The sequence below is a fragment of the Paracoccidioides lutzii genome (genome assembly GCF_000150705.2).
Source record: "Paracoccidioides lutzii Pb01 unplaced genomic scaffold supercont2.5, whole genome shotgun sequence".
Lineage (NCBI taxonomy): Eukaryota > Fungi > Ascomycota > Eurotiomycetes > Onygenales > Ajellomycetaceae > Paracoccidioides > Paracoccidioides lutzii.
This window is the reverse complement of record NW_015440951.1, coordinates 1,264,380-1,284,637: the sequence shown is the minus strand read 5'-3', so window position 1 is coordinate 1,284,637 and position 20,258 is coordinate 1,264,380. Positions and strand designations below refer to the sequence as shown.

General features: G+C 44.7%; 6 protein-coding genes across 6 annotated transcripts; all 6 read left to right on the top strand.

Moving 5' to 3' along the window:
- Positions 1–550: 550 nt before the first annotated feature.
- PAAG_02589 (YjeF_N domain-containing protein) lies at positions 551–2,948 on the top strand (the record flags this gene model as incomplete). Its single annotated transcript, XM_002795837.1, has 3 exons — positions 551–665; positions 721–2,637; positions 2,701–2,948. 3 exons carry the CDS (start codon positions 551–553, stop codon positions 2,946–2,948), a joined length of 2,280 nt encoding a protein of 759 aa, XP_002795883.1.
- Positions 2,949–3,580: 632 nt separating this feature from the next.
- PAAG_02588 (peptidyl-prolyl cis-trans isomerase cyp8) lies at positions 3,581–5,602 on the top strand (the record flags this gene model as incomplete). Its single annotated transcript, XM_015844687.1, has 4 exons — positions 3,581–3,590; positions 3,661–3,677; positions 3,760–4,961; positions 5,071–5,602. The coding sequence occupies 4 exons, from the start codon at positions 3,581–3,583 to the stop codon at positions 5,600–5,602; spliced, it is 1,761 nt and encodes a 586-aa protein (XP_015701735.1).
- A 4,798-nt stretch (positions 5,603–10,400) lies between these two features.
- On the top strand, positions 10,401–10,764 carry PAAG_02587 (hypothetical protein; the record flags this gene model as incomplete). Its single annotated transcript, XM_015844686.1, has 2 exons — positions 10,401–10,678; positions 10,710–10,764. 2 exons carry the CDS (start codon positions 10,401–10,403, stop codon positions 10,762–10,764), a joined length of 333 nt encoding a protein of 110 aa, XP_015701734.1.
- A 656-nt stretch (positions 10,765–11,420) lies between these two features.
- Positions 11,421–11,600, top strand: PAAG_11519 (hypothetical protein; the record flags this gene model as incomplete). The annotated part of the gene is made up of 1 exon (XM_015847156.1): positions 11,421–11,600. One exon carries the CDS (start codon positions 11,421–11,423, stop codon positions 11,598–11,600), a length of 180 nt encoding a protein of 59 aa, XP_015703288.1.
- A 1,158-nt stretch (positions 11,601–12,758) lies between these two features.
- Positions 12,759–15,089, top strand: PAAG_02586 (hypothetical protein; the record flags this gene model as incomplete). The annotated part of the gene is made up of 1 exon (XM_002795834.1): positions 12,759–15,089. The coding sequence occupies one exon, from the start codon at positions 12,759–12,761 to the stop codon at positions 15,087–15,089; it is 2,331 nt and encodes a 776-aa protein (XP_002795880.1).
- Positions 15,090–16,540: 1,451 nt separating this feature from the next.
- PAAG_02585 (triosephosphate isomerase) lies at positions 16,541–17,837 on the top strand (the record flags this gene model as incomplete). Its single annotated transcript, XM_002795833.2, has 5 exons — positions 16,541–16,578; positions 16,699–16,978; positions 17,171–17,245; positions 17,380–17,492; positions 17,567–17,837. 5 exons carry the CDS (start codon positions 16,541–16,543, stop codon positions 17,835–17,837), a joined length of 777 nt encoding a protein of 258 aa, XP_002795879.2.
- Between the last annotated feature and the right edge of the window lie 2,421 nt (positions 17,838–20,258).

The following is a 20,258-nucleotide window of genomic DNA, read 5'->3' as shown; positions in this document are numbered from 1 at the left end:
TTTTCTATTTTTTATTTTTATTTTTTTGATGCGTCAACGATCCTTTATTCCTCATCACTATCTTTTCCTTTATGTTTTGCATGTTTTCGCTACATAATTGCTATGATTCTCACCATTTCGATGCGGACTGCCATCTCATCCAAGCACAGAAACAACCTTTAAATTCCAAATATATCATTATTAGACATATTAGGTGAAGTAGAGAACAATCCAACTTATTTAACACCTTGCAATTCTTCCAGCACATCCAAATAAGCTCATACAAGCACAAAATCCAGTCCATACTTCAGTTGTTCGCATCCCTGGTTTCTTTCTGTAGGTTATGGCAATAACCTATGGTTATTTTCAAGTCACATGACTTCACTTAATCTTTGCAGAACCCTATTTTTTATAACTATCTCACAACAACCCAACAACTACACAGGCACAAAGGAGAAGTAGAATGTTTATTAGAGCAAATATATCTTCCCTATATGCAATGTTCTTTTAATAATTATGCACATCTCTCAATTCTGATCTTATCTGTTTTGTCCTTCTGCTGATAGTCGCGATGGCTGAGGACTTTGTGGGATATACCGTGCTCGTTACCCTCAAGTCACCACCAAATTCCCAAGTTCAAGGAGTCGTCGCTGATGTTGTTGGGCAGCGACTAACACTTAAAGATGGTAAGAGGCATTATTACATGAGCTCGAGAGTCAATGGGCGCTAACACGAAGATAGTCACACTACTATGGAATGGCCAGCGCCTTCCACTGTACCATATCGACGCGCCTGGTATCGCCGACCTAGAGCTGTCTTCTCATCAAATACCACACCATCCTATCGCAAACAACTATGGATCAGGCTCACCTAGAACCTTTTTGAATGGTGGCCCGTTCCTCTCTCAACACCACCCATCGCAACCCGCGCAGGTCAGGCCCGAAAACATCGCCGAGGCTTTGTCCTCGGAAAGTCAGCGTCCAAGATTTGTTGACCCAGCCATCCTAAGTTTCCAAAAGCCCTCGAAGCCACAACCTCTGTCTACCACGAACATGCCTCTGCCTGTCAGCAAACGAGGTTCTTCTCCAGTTATGATAGCCGATTCGGAATCTATTGGCCGTTCTGGTCCGATATCTACAGCTCCCCTAACAGGAAAATCAGTCGGGCCAAAGAAGACAAATACAAATGACACGGCTGCAACACTTAGTGAACCGTTTAATAACTTGGGTTTTAACGCTGGCGAGGACTCGAAAGAGGCTCAGGCTGGGCCAGTCCAGAAACAGGAAGACTTGGATATCCCAGAAGGTCGAAGGGGTGCAGGTCCTCTTGAAGCACCACTGAAGTACACAGGCAAACGAAGTCGAAGAGGTGGGAGGAACAAATTGAATAAAGATGCTGCTGTTCAATCGTCCAGTATCGGCCCTGTACTTGAGGACCCTAGCGCGACGTTAAGCTCAACAAGAACGAATATTGCGGGGAAGGGTTGGCGCATGACTGCGTTTGTCGAACCAGGCCACCCGCCATCACCACCAAAACCTGGGCGTACTAGACGCTCAAAAGCTAGGAGCAGGAAATCACATGCAGATGACGCGAGCGGATGGGCCACGGAAGACGCCACCGATATCCAGGAGATGGGAGATTTTGATTTCGCAACCAACTTGTCCAAATTCGACAAACGCCGCATTTTCGATCAAATTCGTAACGATGACACCACGACTGGAGAAGAACGATTGGTCAGTTTCAATAGAAGGGGTCACAGGCCAGGGACTAACGAAGGTAAAAATTTACACTACACAGAAAATGTTCTCGATGACGACACATCACATGGAAAATGGAATAGTGAAGCAGGGGAAACGGAGGAGGATGAACTCAGTGGAGAGTGCTTCAGTAGTGAAAAAACCTCTGCAAGGGCTCGATCAGGAGTGTCTGCGCGTGCTCAATCTCGAAAGCGCAGCACAATCCTCGGCTCGACCCTCGTATCCTCTCAAATCAGTTCTTTATCCCGTGGCCAAATGACGTCATCTCGTACTGAAAGCCCGCAACCTCATAGGAGCTCGCCACGTGTAGGATCTACTTCACCTGCAGCTGGTTATCTGATGCTGATACCAACAAACCGAGAGTGTCCATGTGTCGCCCCACTTCAAATGATCGAGATAGAGCAGCTTGCAATCTCAGAGCTAGGATTGGGAGAAGACGTAATCTCGGAGAACGCTGGGCGCGGTATCGCCGAGGCTGCCGTTTCTCAAATCCCCAAACTTGCAACTTCTTCAGCTATATTAGTTTTGGCTGGAAACCATCGAACTGGTAGCCGGGCTGTGTGTGCCGCTCGACATTTTCGTAATCGGGGATATCGAGTAACTCTATGCGTTCTCGGTTCGGATCGCGAAAATGAACTCATTGAAGGGGTACGAAAACAAGTCGATATCTTTGAAAAGATATCAGGAAAAGTTCTGAGATGGGAGGAAATGTCAACAAGATTGTCGGCTGGTGATTATGTGCCCGATCTTGTGATCGATGCGCTGTTTGGCGTTCACATTGCCTTTGATGACCTACGAACAGACGAACAAGCGACCGCATTTGAGATGATCTCTTGGGCTAACCGCAGCAATGTTGAAATTCTGTCTGTCGATGTCCCTTCAGGCCTCTCAGCTCTGTCAGGTGAGCCTTCCCCGTCCTCTGTACATCCAATGACAATTGTACTAACTATTCTGCATTTCTCAGGTGAACCAACCATTGTCCAAGGTTCGCGACTAAATGTCAATCCGAAATTCATCGTCTGTCTCGCAGCACCAAAAACTGGACTTTTGCAGGCACTTGGATCTGGCGAAGGCCTAGCATGGAACATCACAGTTGCAGATATCGGTATCAGCCAGGTTCCGTGGAGAAAACACGGTAGTCGTCGGCGCCATGGTGTTGATTTTGGCAATCAGTGGGTTGTGCCTTTACGATTCGAATTGCCAACGTCGTGAACCACATTTTCTCTCGGAAAGATCTTCAGGAATAAAGTTGCGTGACATGTTTCTTTTTATTGGCCAATACCCAAGAGTTGCTATCGGAGGAGTTAATCGGGTCTTGTTTCTTTGCGGGCCATGCAATATCAGAAGAGAAGGGCTTTTGTTGTCTTCGCTTGCCTTTATTTGTTATACCCCTTCTGTATTCTTACAACACTGGGATCAGGAAAATCGGAATTGGGAGCAATGAAGTTTCTTTCTTTAATCTTGTGTGTCACTCTTGCATTAAATGCTTCCAATTATCAATTTGTCCTGAAGCATATTATAAACTGCGATCTCCGTCCATGGTCGTACTCCATTTTCTTTCCGTGAGAAGAGACGTCCAGCAATAAGATTTGATCATGCAATTGTAGGCAAAGCGATATGTGGGGGCAGACAGTGCTAGATCCCGGAATATCGGTTACGTTAACTAAGTAGAACCGTACCTTTTATTCGGCTCCATCAGTTGCTTATGCTGCTATCATCGTCCACTTCCACATCCGAAAAAGGATTAGCGTAGGACGGAAAGCTTGACTTAAACGCCTGCGACAGCTCTCACGCTTTCGACAATTACATTTAAACTTGTCTTCTCTCAGCAAATAGCATGAACCATGGGGAAAGGTGAGCGGATATGCCCTCTATTAATGCTCACTTCTTGAATATTTGCGATGCTAATTTTCACTTTTTGCAGGAACTGATAAGCTTTATGTACGAATACAAATGCGCGACAGCTTCCCCCCGCTCCAACTCCCAAGATTCTTGAGTTCTAACGGACACTCGTTATTATTAGATTACCCATTCAGAATGGGCGTCTGAGGATGCATATTCGGCCAGTGCCGGTTCCGGTGTCAAATCGAAAGCAGTAACTGTGCATTCTTCCCTTAAACGGCTCCCATATAATTTCTGTTCGCTCTCCCTACAACCATTTTCGCACCCCGTTTGTACACTCTCCGGTACGACCTTCGACCTAACGAACATCCTCCCTTGGATCAAGAAGCATGGAACAAACCCTGTGAACGGGAAACCGCTTAAAAGCTCTGACCTGATCAAGTTAAACTTCGCGAAAAATGACGAAGGCGAATACGTCGACCCGGTCACCTATAAGGTGTTCACGGATAATACACATATTGTGGCGCTGAAGCCGTCGGGTAATGTCTTTGCGTGGGATACAGTAGAGAAGCTGAATGTCAAGGCCAAAATGTGGAAGGATCTTGTATCTGATCAGGAGTTTGGACGGAAGGACATCATTACTTTGCAGGATCCGCAGAATGTCGAATCGAGAAACCTCAGTTCGTTTAAGTTCCTGAAAGACGGAGAAAGCGGGCTGTCAGACGAGCAATTGAGGGAGCAAGGCGGTGATGTGAATTTGAATGCCATGGGGAGCTCAGCGAAGATCTTGAAAGCTAAGGAAGCTGTCGCGAAAGCACGCGCGGAGCGTGAACAGAAGGCAAATGCTAAAGCTCTTGGGAAATCGAATATCAGGAATATATTTACAACCTCGGGCAAGAGTGTTTCGGCCAAAGGCTCAGCAATGACTCAAAAACCAACTCCTTACAACGCTGCGAAACACACCACTGGGCTTGCAGCTGCCTCCTTTACTAGTACCGGTCTCACCCCTCATACGTCTGCTGACCTTGCGCTTCTTACGGACGAACAATATATGTTGCGGCGAGGTCGTGTTAAGATTAAGGGATATGTACGTATTAGCACCACGATGGGGGATCTCAATCTCGAACTATTCACGGAAAATGCGCCGAAGGCAGTATGGAATTTCATTCAGTTAGCCAAGAAGGGATATTATAATGATGTTACATTTCACCGGAACATTAAGGGTTTCATGATACAAGGCGGTGATCCCACAGGTACTGGTAGAGGAGGCGAAAGTATCTGGGGCAAGAACTTCGAAGATGAGATCGAGGGTCCCTTCAAACACGATGCAAGAGGAATGGTGAGCATGGCTAATAAAGGGAAAAACTCGAATGGTAGTCAATTGTGAGTGCAGCATCTCCCTCATCCCATGTCCTATCCCTAGAAATTAGAATTCCCTTCAGTAATGATACAACATCTGACACCCAAATAACCAACAAAAAAAAAAAAAAAGCTTCATCTCCTATCGGGCTCTCCCCCATTTAAACCTTAAACACACCATATTCGCCCGCCTAATCGACGACCCTTCTCCGTCATCCACAACACTCAACGCTCTCGAAATTGCCCCTGTCGATTCCAACTATAAACCAATAACACCCATTCGCATCACCAATGTGACGATCTTTATAGATCCATTCGAAGAATTCCTAAATCAGAAACGTGCAGAAGAGAAATTACAAACTGGCTCTGGCTCTGGCGCCTCGAATGGTTCTGGCTTAAGAGACGGTCAAAATGATGACCAAATGACCTGGACAGGCAAGCGGATTCGAACTGGTGGCGGAGCTAACGGCTCTTCCACATCAACTGGCGATACGGGTGTGGGGAAGTATCTCAAAGTTGCTACGGCAGCTGCCGCTCATCAAAGAAAGTCGGGTGAGGATGAAATCCTAGATGTTGTTGATGACGAGCCTGAGCCTGAGCATGTGAGGAAGAAGTTCAAGGCTGTCAGTGGGAGTGGTGGGTTTGGCAATTTTGATAATTGGTGAAAGAATCCTTGTCCCCCAACCCATCTCCCCGGTGAACCCTCACATCCTGGTGATATGGGTGATATATTTCCCTTCTCTTCAACTGGGTGCTTTTACCATGCGGTTTACTTATAACAGGATATTTCAACCTCGTACAGTTATTCATTGAGAGCTTTCATAATGAGAAGTTTGGGACAAAAGGGCTACGGATTTTGATGTGGGCGTTTTGAAGTAATTCCTTGAAATCTCAACTTTGTGGGAAATGCATATAGAGAGCGGTGGAATCGCAATATTATGCTGTTCATAATCAATACCCTTTCGAGGGATATTCAAACCCTTCCGGATATATTGGGATTTAACGAATTGTCAATCAGCTATGGAAATAAGGGGTTGAGAGTTAATTATATATATATGTATCGCGTGACTTTTATCATAGGAGCATTAACGAATCCCGCGGGACAGATCCGTTTGCATCAACATAATCGCCATCCGCGACCAGAGGCTGGTGCCCAAATCCAACCTCTCAACCACGCTAGGTGGACAATCTGGCGGCGAAGGAACTTTTCGCCGGCATCACCCTCAAAACATCAGAGCAGTCCTGCGATATCTCTTCATTGATAGGCAATTTGCCACCAAAATTTCTCGTCAGCTGCTCATCAAGCAGTTGCTGAAATCTCACACTCCTAACAATGAATGATTTGAAAGAACTCATGTTATATTTTTGAATAGTTGACCAGCGCAGAAGACCGAGAAATCTCTGTTTAGTCACTGCTCTTGAAGATATTGGCAGAGGATAACATACTGCCACAAGTGAATGGAAGCATTAAATGTTAGTTTGGATGATTTTGACAACATATCACCATTGTTAGATACGTGCGTACATGTAGAAAGACTTTTTTAGACCTTAACTCTTTGATAAAAGATAAATGTACGGTATGTAGGTCGTATTGATATTATAAGGATATGAGCTCTGAATCTTCCAGTGCGGAAACAAATGCGCAGGGAATTTGTTAATTTGGCACAATTAAACTGAAACTGAGCTCCAAGGTCGGTATGTGAGAAGTTCGCAAGTGTTCTAATGTCATATCGAGATATCTGTACTGGCTTTCTCATCCGCTGTTATGAGATGGTGTCTCTTTCCAACCCTCTATCTCATTGGCAATCGTTAGTCCCAACTTCCTCTGCAGTATTTTAAACTTGCAGTAGAGGAGAACTGAGAGCTTTTCACCATAGGCCGATTTCATAATTTTTGGAACTGTCTTGTTTCGCCTCTGGTCAAAGAAGAATAAACTCCAATAAGTGAAGGATCTTGGGATTGGTGAGGTCGTTGAAAGCGCTCCACTTAATTGCGTTGAGCTGAAGAGGCCTGCCACCAGACTGATGGTATTCGTGCAAGGCGAACTCAGACCTTGGTTAGGATAGGTAATTAATTTCTAGAGATGCATAAATCTTGCTTGTCGAAGAGCCACACCTGCAAACTGAAGAATGTTCAAGGGTAAGAAGAGTTGCCTGCAGGATGGGATGTGAGAACTGTCCCGGCTCAAGTCGGCACAACCAATGAAATGTTACCTTGGAGAAGAGAGGTATATCGCTATAAAACAGGGTCCCCATCGTTGACAACTATCTGTCAATCCCGGCTTGGCTAAGGACGTAGCCGTGGATCTACCAAATTAGAATTGATGCAGCTGCTGTGCGGGTACCCACTTGTGAATGCTGTATTGTCAATTTCGTGCTACATATTAATTAGGACATATTCGCAGATCTGACCGGGTTCCCAACAGTTTTGAGCCAATAAAATAGTTCATGGTGTTCTCGCGACAAATGTCGAGATGTTGAAGTTGCAATAGACCGGCAAAAGGCTTCTGCTTAGAAACACGTGATATGGCGACAAGGTCCTAAAAAGCCTACAACAAATTCAACCCCTAACATCAAATACCTCTTGGAACGGAAAATAATCGTCAATGTTGGAAGATAATTATCCCTCGCCCCATCCTAAACCAATGACTCCTCCGCTAATCTAATAAAGAGTCGACTTTCTTCGTATTTAGAGGCAATCAACACTTTCTGTTTCGCGAACACGATGTTGCACGATGCTCATTCCACTCTTGGCTTGATCAGTTTGGCATGCAGTCAGACGGTGGTACTGGGTCGGGGATTTCGATGTGACGCCCTTTTCCATATTCAGGGATTCCGAACATCCTACACCGCCTTTACCTCGTCATTGAGACGGCTGTCAAAATGTTTGCGCCAACCCAACTTGTATTTTGGAAACTTAATTTATAAGTTACCCATTCGTGATGCCAGAAAAATATGCCCAGCCTTAAAGTCCTATGAGAATCAGGGTATCTGGGAGCTTCCACGAGCAGAAATCAACATGACTAGGTTCATGTTCGGATCGGATATCGACCTTTTCCAAAAGAGGTTACTCTGATTCGGGGACTCATGATAACAAAATGTTATAATTCCATACAGAAGCAAGACTTATCAGAGACGTTCTGGCGAAGAATACCTTAATATATCGAGAATTTGATATACCGTTCACCTATCAGTGGATTCCACCCCCACCTTTTCGATGTAGCTGTGTCACTGTCTTGGGGAACCACAGTTGTTAACTGGAAATATGCTGGTTTGTCCATTTGGTTATTATTCTGGAAATGCCTGCATCCAGATCAACCAAAAAGCTTCCATGCAACGATAAATCCCTGCTGAATTGAGATTTCAACCCGATCGTCATATTGATATCTTCCACACTTTACACGAAATGATGCTTTCCCTGCCATCAAGTAGTTACAGCAGTATGGAATTCCCCAGGTTTGAAATCAGGCTGTGGCGGCTTTATCGATGTTGAAGCGCTCATATCAAAAAGCTAACTACCACCACCCCACAACTTCCAAATCCATCTCCATGTGCCAACCAGAACTGTGGCTGGACCAAAAACTAAGGGAAGGAAGAAAATGTACACGTGAATTTTCTGTCTCGTTACCCTGGTATGAGCAAAATCGAAGCCCCTGATGAAAGTGAGGCAACAAGCCGAGAGGTGGGAAATGCGGTAACTCCTGTGCCAACTGCTCCGCCTCACGTTTATGTAAGGCAATTATATTCCTAAAGCTCAACCAGGATTTTGTTGAATTGGTCCCATTTGACATGTTAAAGGAGTTGGAATGTACTCGACGAGAATGAAGGTGTGGGCGACAAGGCTATACCACTGGCATTTCGAGACACGGTTTTGCTCGTGACGGACTACTTGAGTTCGACTCGACATTTGAATCTGTCTATGAAATGTTCCCTCATGAACCCTGAAGATGAATTCGCAAAATATTAATTGCTATTTGGTTTATCGACTTTGCCAACATGTCATCATTCACCGTAGGTCTGACGCTTAATTGGTCTCCAGCTAATTGACTTTGATTTTTTTTTTTTTTTTTTTTTTTTTTTTTTTTTTGCATTTGAAGAGCATCAGGATGTCGAGCTTTGCTTGAATATTATTGTAGTTTCTTCAGTTGATGTTGCGGATATGTAACGCAATGCAGTATGCAAGACACAACTGTTATTTCTTTGCTAAAAGTGATTCTCATCATCCCATCTGATGATCGACCGTTTCGATTGATCCGAATCACATTCCAACTACAAGCCCCCCGTCGATATGAGGCAAACGGCAACCACTAAGGCAAAATCAAATACTTCTTGACAGAAGTTGAATATGACTGGTTCTCAAGAGATCTGACTTGCTAACTTGCTCATATGCTTGGTTTTACATCGTGGGGGTTTAGTCGACATATCATTATCAGGCTGGAGCTTGGGACTGGTGAGTGAAAGTGCGTTTGTGGAGAAGAAAGATGCAGAATTCTTTGACATGAGATTCCAACTGATTGCAACAGGTGTGATCATGGTTCCTTGTCTCTCCTTGTTTCTTTCTCTTTCGTTTCTCGATTGAAGCTACTAACCAATCGCTGCCAAATAGATACGACGGCAGGCAAGGATGGCGTTATAGCGACATCTGCAACACGCAAGGCTGCATTTCATCGTCGATTCTTTTTTTTTTTTTTTTTTTTCCTCTCTTGTGCAGTTTTCAGACTTCATGTAACAGGAGTCTCAATGAACGAAACAGTGAACCTTGCAAGCCAATACTGTGGTGCACTGGCCATCAACCAACTATAAATATTCTAGAAAAGGACTCGAAGCATACCGCATCATCAGACATCATCATGCTGCAGCCAACCAGGCCCTTTACTTGACACAGAATCATTCCTGTCTGCACTTTTAAGCCTTACAAAATGTCCGGGTTTGGCAGAATCCCATCGCTCAAATCATCAGCCAAAGAAGAGATGCGTGGGGTGGTTCCCCAGTTATCAAAAAAGACCGGCCTTAAAAAGTTTCGGCGTTGCTCGTGTCAGGATTATCATCAAGATTTTCACCTGTGAGGCATATTATTATTATTATTCCCTCTTGTTCACTGCAACCTTTGCTTCTAGATATTTTGTAAGACCCAGTGCACATGGTCACTGGAGGCTAGTCCCCCAAGACAGGTACGCCAACCTCCCATTGCTCGGATGCATCTCTTTCAAACTGATCTTCAATTCACTTTTGACAAAATTGTACTCTTAAACTCTATTGCTCACCGGGAAACCAGAATAAGGATATTTTAACGGGAAAGTCGGGAAATTGTATTTCCCCCTAGTAGGTTTGATGGAACAAGACGAGTCAAGCCCGTATCTCATTCAACTGACAGGGAAGATATTGGCATCCTTAGCGGGCAGCCTTCCCTCTAAGGGACCTCTTTTTATCCATTCGCTATCCTGCCCATTGAAGGTTACATGGGATGTCATCTGATCCTTCTTATAATCAAGAGCACTATGTGGGAATCCAGGGAATAGATCGAGAAGATAATCTCGTGATTGATTCCAAGTCCCCTTATCCTACCAAATTACAAAGAAATAATGAAAACTTGAAGTTTACCAAGGAACATATTATTTCGTTATCACTAACTAGTTACTATTCAACTGCTAACACAGTTCTCAAATTACGGGATTTATCAGCAACTGATCAGGCTTTCGATTCCAAAGGCGGTCTTCCACATCTTGGTACATCCCATGGCGTGTAAGATTCTTCTTCTCTTAACATGCAACAGATTAGCATCCATTACCTTACCAAATATTGGTTCACTCGTGGGTGGAGGGGAATGAATAATACAAGCATGGTTAGGTGTCAAGGTAAGATCTTGCACCCATTTGTTTCGGATTATGCTAGGTTTTTGAGTCAGCATCTTGCTTTATTTGACAGCAATAATAGAGCAGTTGGCTTAATTGGAAATTCTTTTTGTTTCTATTATACATAGGAATTCAGAATAGAACTCATTACCACATATATGAGGATGGCGATACAACATAGCTTTCTCCGTAACTAACTACCGTCCACAGCCTACATATGAAGTCATTGCTGTCCCTCATTGCCTGCATATTGTTGCATCCGCCAACGAGATATGAACCCGGGAAAACTAAAAGGAGCCTTGGAGCCTCTTGGAGCCTCGAAAGATGCCTTCATCCCCTTGCCAGGATTAGGACTCCACGCTGAGTCCGCAGCCAATTCCTGGGTTATCCACCGCTCCTGATTGGGCTGGTCTGAGCGGGGCCGACCCAAACCTTCCAGGGTTGGCTCCAGGAAACTAATCAAGGCTTGTCTGGATACGGCTAGTCATGCGGCTCTTAGTCAACCGCTTGGCAACTTCAACCTTCAGGCTGGAATTAATTATCAGCTCTCAATTATCATTGTTGCATTCTGGACAATTAACCTCTGTGGATGACGGTTGGCGTTCACCGGTGCTTTGATTTGGACTACAATGATGTCTGTCAATGGCATTTCTCCACCAGTTCCCGGGGAAGAATTCGTAAAATCAAACCCGAGCACCGCCACTTGCAAGTCACAAATCCTCTCAAATGTGGCTTGCTCCCGTCACACTGCGGGGTTGCTTCCGACGACGTCAGGAAAGGGGGAGGAACACGACCACATGGGCAGAGATTGAGAATTTGCTGGGCTCTCTCGTACTCCTGTTTGATATGCTCAATTCACCCGCCATCCCAAAATGCTGGCCTTGTTTCGGTATGTTCAACAATAACAGGATGAACGGACGGTCGACTGCCCCTCATCGCTCGATTTAAAAGTGAACCTTAGGTAGTGGCAGCGTAGTGTCGCCGGATATGTCCCCTCAAAACCGGAGGTTAAAGTATCTATGTGCATTAGTCCAGACAGATCCCTTCGACTACTGTCCGAATCCAATATATCATCCGCCTTTTCACAAATCATGCACGTTCCTGGGGGAAATCAGCTGGATGCCTGACCGCAGCGGAGGGATAGTCCTTGTCAACTTGCTTTTTCTAAGCCATTAATGGCGCGTTCAATGATTCGTCTGAGCCGCTGCAGCAGGGCGTTCTCATGCAACAGCCTTCAAGGTGCAACCACCCATTCAAGAATGGAAGCATCACAGCCTATCAGCCATAAAGTTTCTCTCTGGTTTCCAAGGCTTTTGTCTTTGGCGCATCCAATAAGTGGACGGGCGGAGTGCGAGCTTGCATAAGACGCTTATGTATCTCGCAAGGCAGCCATCGCTAATTCACTGGGGTGCAAACCACTTCAACCATCATGATAAAGGTATTGACACTTGGCTGTGTTATTTATGACTCTTACGATTTGAAATCGTTTCCCTTCAAGATTCGAGGGAGTCCTCCTGATTTTACAAATGCAGTTTGAAAATCGAAATCTACCCTTGTCTAACATTGCCTCACTTTGATACTCTCTATTTTTAAAAGGAAAATTTGCTGGGATCTGTCACCTTCAACTTCATCATATGCTATTTAATTCATAACAAGGTCGATCAGGCAGCTCACCTTGTTTTCGCCGGCACATCAAGTTGAGATATCCTCTTGATATTAAAACCACCAGACCTGCCCTGTACCTTCTTTCTGTCCAACCATTCACGTATAAGGTGTGATGACTTTCCGTCAATTCTTTTTTCTTTAGATCAAAATAATTTGATTCTTTGGTTCTTCTTCTCCTGAGTTCATATTTGTATCTCCAATGCTTTGTTGGCTCTCTAAGCATTGCCACTTTCACTTAAACTTGGCAACTAATATCTGAGCTTGTCAAAATAGTTTAGAGAAACTTCCAATCTCTTAACGCAGCCATGAATGCCAACAACGCTGGTATTGGCAACCAGCGGCCCCCTGTTCCACCTCAGCATTTACCGCCCCAATACTCTCCCCATGGCCAAATGGTGCCTGGTCATGCTGGACCAGCAAACGCTTCTCATCCGTTACGAGCAATTGACCCCAATCAGTTCTCGGGTTTCCCCATGAATCCCAATCAGCAAATCAATGCCATGGTTAACCAAATGACAAAGCTCCATTTGGACACGAATAGCATGGGCAAAGTGCACGAATCGTTCAACCATGATTTTAACGGCAAAGAGTTCCGAGATTTCCCTGACGATGTTTCCACTTGGTACGAAGGCTGGACTCTATTCCCCACAGAATCAGACTCTTCAGACTCGGCACAAACGTGGTCTCAAGTTACTCGAACCCAAATCCACCTCTCCCAAGAGGAACTAATCAAAGAAAAGTCAAAACAAAAAAAGAAAAGTTCGAGAAATGTGGCAGAGCAGTATAATGCGTTAGGGAAGGGAAAGCGGTCGCAAATCGACCGACTGATTGAAGAACGAAAATTGAAAGATGGCGATATTCGATTTGAATGGACTTTTGTTTTCATTTTTGCGAATACAAAAAATGTTGGTCGTCGTGGGTTGGTCACAGAATACATCACTACATCTCTTGATGTTATTCTTATGAGAAAAGTTCGACCCGGTATCACGCTGCCTACCGGCAACTACCGTGTCGCGAACCGTGACACCCCTGAGATCTTTAACCTAGATCCCCATTTTGACCTAAAAGAAAAAAGTAAAGCGCAGAGCTATCCGTCAGAGATACATGCTCACCGATTGCCGGAGCCCAGATTTGGACAAGAAAACCCTCAGCATCATGGCGGAATGGATCCTCCTGGCCAACGCCAGAATGCTCATCCTATCATCGTCCATCCTAACATGGGCATGGTTGGTACATATCCTGGAGAACAACATAGCGGCTTTCCACCCCACCAAGAAGCACAACCGCGAATTCCACTTCAGGTTCACCAAATTCATCTGGGTCAGCATACGCAGCCGAATGGTGTCCAAATAATTAACGTCCCAAAGCAGGATGCACACGGGTTGCCTCCACCACCACCACCAGCACCACACCCACCGGTACCGTCTCATCCTCAATCTTATCCTCATCCCCAATATCAACATCACCATCAACACCAAAATCAGCATCAACACCAACACCAACATCAACAGCAACCGCAGTCACAACCACAAGTCCAAGAACAACAACGTCTGCCCAACTTTACCCAAGGACATACTCAAGGCCATATCGAAGAACACCAATCCTATAAACCAACCTCAGCGAAAATCATAAATATGGAAAAAGTGCCATCCAAAGAGTCGTTTGGAGGTCCCGGGGGCAGCAGCGTGGATGATAACGAGTCTGTGATTTTTGATGAATTTGAAGATGCCAGTTCAGCGACTACGGAGGACTCCTTATTTTATGATGAAAATGACCAACATGCCATTCAAGGCGAGGGTGCCGAAAGAATCCAACGCCGTGGCTCAAAAACCCGCGGGATGCTTGAGCCCGTCTATCGATATCACCAACGCCCGTCCAGCAAATACCCAATATACAAAGACCATCGCCGCCCTGATCCACGGTACACTCACGTGTCTGTGGATATCTACCCAGAAAACAGCACCCATAAACGACGACCGACTAATCGGCTTTCTCGCTCGGCCTCCGTGTCTTATCCTGGTGAGCCAAGACTGCGGTTCACACATGATGAGAACCGACGGGACAGAAATCGTGACCTACCCTCAGCCAATCGTGGACAGCAGGCCCTGACACCCTCAAAAAGGTACTCCAACACCCATATCCAAGATGACATTCGCACCGATAGGGAGTGGGAGCGTAACCAATGGGACCGCGAACACTCTCTGAACAACTACATGCTCAACAAACGCCGGGAGGAACAGTGGGACAATCGGAACCACCGGGACGCCCATCGACGCTGGGAACAGGGTAGTGCTGAAGTGCATCCACCGCACGCACCACATCCGCCTCAGCGCAAAAGCACAGAAGGTAACACCCAATATCCCGCTCAACTTCCGCGAGAGGATCGTTCCGAACAATATGCTAGGATGGTGGAACTCAATCGGATGAGCTCTACCGCCGGTGGCGCGGGAGGAAGGCAGGATCAGTATGGTGAGGATGATGCCTTTAACGATCCCGACCCATTTGGCCGTGAGAAGATGGACCGCTATCAAATGGGCCATGGACAGTCGGACCGTGAGCGGGATCGTGGCCGGATGGATCATCGTCGTCATTCCCAAATGGAGCCACCTCGTCGGAACGATTATTATGGTCGCTGAAGTTAGCCAAACGCCATGTTAATTTTGCTTTGCATCACACTGTCGGTTCGGTATTTCTGATATGAGGGTAGTATGGGATTCGGCGACCAGACGGTTCTGGTGCTTTTTTATTTGGAACAAAAAAAGTTACGAATCTACCTACGGCTTGTTTTATTGGAAATCTTGGATTTGGATTGGGATTGAGTTTGAGATTAGGATCGGACGAGACGATTTTCCCCCTGTGTTAGTGTTGTTATTTGTTTCCTATTTGGTTTAGCTGTTGTAAGAAAGAAAGGTGAAAAAGGCCCCACAGTGTGTTGGTTATTGTTTTTGTTATACCCCCAGTGTTTATTCCGGTTATTTTAAGGGGACGGGAATTTAATTGATATGCGCACGCTCAGATCCCATCTTATTTCCACCCATGTTTTGATCTCCTAATTGCAGACAAAAATATTTCCTTTCCATTTACACCCTTTTGCAGTGTACCTTTCTCATTATGAAATTTGTTCTCTTTTTTTATTCTATGCTTGCTACATGCTTGCTACCCATGTCTTGCCTTTCTCTCCCACACTTCCGTTGGAAGATATTTCGGCCAAAATCCTTAGTGACCTATTTCCATTTTCCATTTCTTTTTGGCTGGTTCATCTTACATGTCGATTCTGTATGGGTATATGATCTCATGACAACTTTCATTTAGTTACTATATGATTATTATCCCTAGCTTTGGTTTTAATATGCTATTTGTCCCCCCCCCCCCCCCCCTTTGTTGGTATAGTTAACCGCTTTTCTTGTTGACATTAACGTAATACTGACTTTTTAACATGCTCTTTAATTCCTTTTATTATTATTATTATTATTATTTATTTATTTTTTATTGCTTGTCATATCACCCTGTGTTGTATCTACATGTTATGTGAATTGATAAGTTAGTTATCACCATCTATATGTCTAAATTGATTTGATTGTATGCTTGACCAATCCCTACCTAGAATTTAATGCTGTTTCTGCCTATCACGATATGACCACAATAATATATTCTGTAAACTAATCCATTCTCCTCTTTTTCTGCCGTGTGCATACAGGACGGGGAGTCGGGATGTTTGGCGGGGCAAGTGCCAAGCCCCTGATTAGTTAACTATGTGCTGCCCCGCCTGCCGGTTTCTGCCGCCCGCATCTTCATTTTATCATCTTTTCTACTTCCTTCGTCCCTCTTTCAATTAACAATCCTCACATTGCTCCGTTATTTGTTTTCTTGATCCAGGTACGTTTACGGATACTATTTCACCCCTCACCCTCGTCCTCCGCTGCTCTCATTCTTCAATTCATTACTGCACCTACAAACATAATTAACTCACTCGCCATTTCCGCAGTTCGTCTCCTAAACCTTCACGAACCATTTAATTACTATATATCCTAGAAATTCTTATCATTTATTCCCGTCAAATAAAGGATAATAAAATTCTCCAGCCACCATGCCTCGTAAATTCTTTGTTGGCGGCAACTTCAAGATGTATGTGTGTTCTGTTCCTGAATCAAAACGTCAAATTCGTCTCTACCCACACCCAAAATCTTCCTATAACAACCGGAATACTGATAAATCACTTCCACTACTCAATTCCATTCCACCCAGGAATGGCACCGCTAAATCTATCACCCATATCATCACCAACCTCAACTCTGCCAAGCTTGATCCTTCCACTGAAATTGTCATCGCCCCGCCTGCAATCTACCTGGTGCTTGCACGACAACTTGCGAACGGCCAAGTCGCCGTTTCTGCACAGAATGTGTTTGATAAGCCTAATGGAGCCTTTACTGGGGAGTTGAGCGTGGAACAGCTCAGGGATGAAAAAATCACTTGGACGTTGGCTGGACATAGCGAACGAAGAGTTTTACTCAGAGAAGATGATGAGGTATGTTGGATTTCTTATAGTGATGTGTTGTGGGTGCAAGATTTTGTTTTCCCTTAAACACTATATTATCATTTTATGCCCGAATCGGTCCCATTTTAGTTAGTCCCGTTATTTTCCAATTCCCCAACTGCTGTATTGAGATTCGTGATATCTTCCTCAACCTTAACTAATATGTCATACCGGAATATTTAGTTTGTAGCACGGAAAACAAAGGCTGCCATTAACGGTGGTCTCAATGTAATTCTTTGCATTGGCGAGTCTCTTGAGGTAAACTACCCACCATTTCGATATTAAACCCTTTTATGCGAGTTGAAATATCGAAAACGAAGGCAAAACAAAAGATTCTCAGGGGAACGTGTTTCGGTTGAAGCGAGAGCTGACGACACGGTCTCCATATATAGGAACGCGAAGCTGGAAAGACTATCGATGTTGTAACAAGGCAATTGGATGCCGTTGCCGAGGAAGTCTCTCCTGCAGAATGGAATAAGGTCGTCATCGCCTATGAGCCCATCTGGTAATACTGCTTCTACGTTTCATTGTCTTTCAAAGAACGAACCTACAATCCTAACAACCACTCCACCTCCCCAGGGCCATCGGAACGGGCAAGGTCGCCACAACAGAGCAAGCACAAGAAGTGCATGCCTCCATCCGGAAATGGCTGAATGAGAAAATCTCCCCTGAAGCTGCCGAAAACATCCGTGTTATCTACGGCGGAAGCGTTACGGAGAACAACTGTCGGGATCTCGCCGCGCAGCCTGATGTTGACGGGTTTTTGGTGGGCGGAGCTAGTTTAAAACCTGCTTGTATGTTTTCACAGAATATTGTCATGATAGGAATACCCCATCCTGCAAACGGATAAATTACTAACTCAAGTCGCAGTTGTCGATATCATAAACGCCCGTTTATAGACGGTTTGGTAGCTAGTTCTTAGTTACGACATAAAATCCCTTGCGGCAGAATGACGTTTTACTTGTCCTTGAGTTTCGTTTCCGCTAACACTGCCATAAAAGCTGATATTGGGTTATGCGGGTATTGGAATCCTGGAGAACTGACATGGATATGGCCTGACTTTCTTGTTTTACAATTTAAAAATATAAAATAATTATAACTCTGGTCGTCAGTGCGGTTGTTATATCTTATCTTGGTTCCGTGAATATGTTATATCTACACATGGGCATATCCCAGCTGCAAGGAGAGTTGTGCCAGTCGCGTGAAAATATAAATATGGGAAAACAGTATAACTAACTATACACAAAGACCACATTTCCTTCCTGATGTTCCATCCCCTACTTCCCCTGGCCAGTAAGCCGAAAACCGGCCCGATGATCTTCATGGCTATCTCTACAGCGGAATGTTGAACCACAGGTATAAGAAGCTGGAAAGTGTAGTTAACGTAGCGCAAACTATAGGGCTGAGCCGGAGAACTTTATATAACCGGGTAACTAGTTAACTAGTTAAATGATAGCGAATCGTAGAGTTTAGTTAAATATCTACAATAATTAATAGGAGACTGTCAGAGCATAAGCAAGTTTAGTGAGGTCGTGATGGGCCGATGGGGTGATGCAGTAAATGTATCTATCCATGGATCCCCCGGGGCGGGGATATTATTTCGTCGTCGTTGGCACCGTTCTATCTCGATGTCCGTGCTTCTTGACTCTGCCAATTGGTTCTTGTATCTAGATCTGTAATGGATTCAATATTAAGCACCCAATCAATTCTTGACCGTGGAATGTATAACTGACTGGTTAACTAGTTAAAGTTATTAGAGTTCTTATATAAGCAAGTTCAGCACAAGCTGTATGAGGGAATGCTATTTGTGCGTGGTGATGATTCGTAGCGTAATATGTCATGTCGTACACCCGGTTTGGAACCGCTGTCAGCTGTTTCATCTTGTGGTGGTTTAGCTAAATATTCGAACCTCAATGGGAATTATGGATGGGCTACTACCGTACATACGAGCACGCAACGCAAAGAAGATGAAAGCTGATACAGGGGGGTGGTTTAGTTATTTCCGTGGGAAAGGGAGTTTTGTGACCTCTGATGAGCAGTAACTTATTCTGTGCCTGGATTTGGCCCCACGGCAGATGATTGGGGGGATAGTTAGAGGAAAGCTAAATAGCTTCATTGACGAAAGAGAGGTGGAGGGAAGAGGGTGAGGGCTTGGTGTCTTCGAAGGCCTGCGAGAACAAGGGTTTCACTCATAGCTGTATATTGCTGCTCCTTATTAAAAAGATAGTTATATTGGATGCTGTTAATAAAACATATGACAGCTCGAGAGAGCAGAGTCTAACTCGGAGGTAGTTCGTTATTCCGGCTGGTGGCTTTGCCAGACCTGTTTAACATCTATGCATGTTGCCGTAGCATCGAATGCGTGACCTGAAGGGAAAGAAGAGAAGAATTGAAGAATAATTTAGATATGATATCTTTAGTCGGGTGGTTCCATACAAATTTACAAATGCTTGTGGGCTCAGGTGATGTAAGAGGCCGAAAAGCTCCTCCGGTTGTGGAGAGTTAATAGCTAGGGAGGAGTTAACTATAGTTATCGGAGAGAGCAACATGAGATGTTGGAATATTGGACGAATAGCAGCTGGTGTGGATGGTGGACGGAACCAATGAGAAGCTGTATCCAAGGCTGGAGAAGGTTGGGATCTCCTCGTCTCAGCCAGTTAAGTTGAGTGAATCGAGAACTGGGCATCCTGGAGGTTGGACTTCGAGGGGGCCACATGATAACTATAGTTATTAGAAGAGCAGTCAGCAGGAGACACATGCATAGATAGATAAGATGATAAACAAGGCAAACACATTATTAGTTTATATCAAGCATCTTATGCTCCGCATAGAATCGAGGGTTAGGATAACTTAAACGTCGAACATGGCGCAGCATATTTAGCATATTCCACGTAGAATCGAAATAGATCAGAGAGATGTCTTTAGTTAACTAATAGTTTAGCTTAACTAGTTAGTTACTGCATGCAGCTTCCCTCTGCGGTGCAGACGTTCATTGGCGGCTTTCTCCTTCCCAGTCAGCAAGCAAATCTTAGTCAACCTCCAGCAATCTGCCATCTGCTTCTGCTTCTGCTTCGTCCCCCCAACGTCAACATCAACATCGAACATCACCGCTTCCGCAGCCACCAAACACCTATCAGACAACATCTCTTCAACATCTGAATCCTCTCCTACGTCAGCCTTCCTCCTTCATGATATGATCCTGTCCCACTCCCAATCGCACGACTGCCGCTACTATCCCACATAGCAAATCCCCCACCCTCGGTCTCCCCAT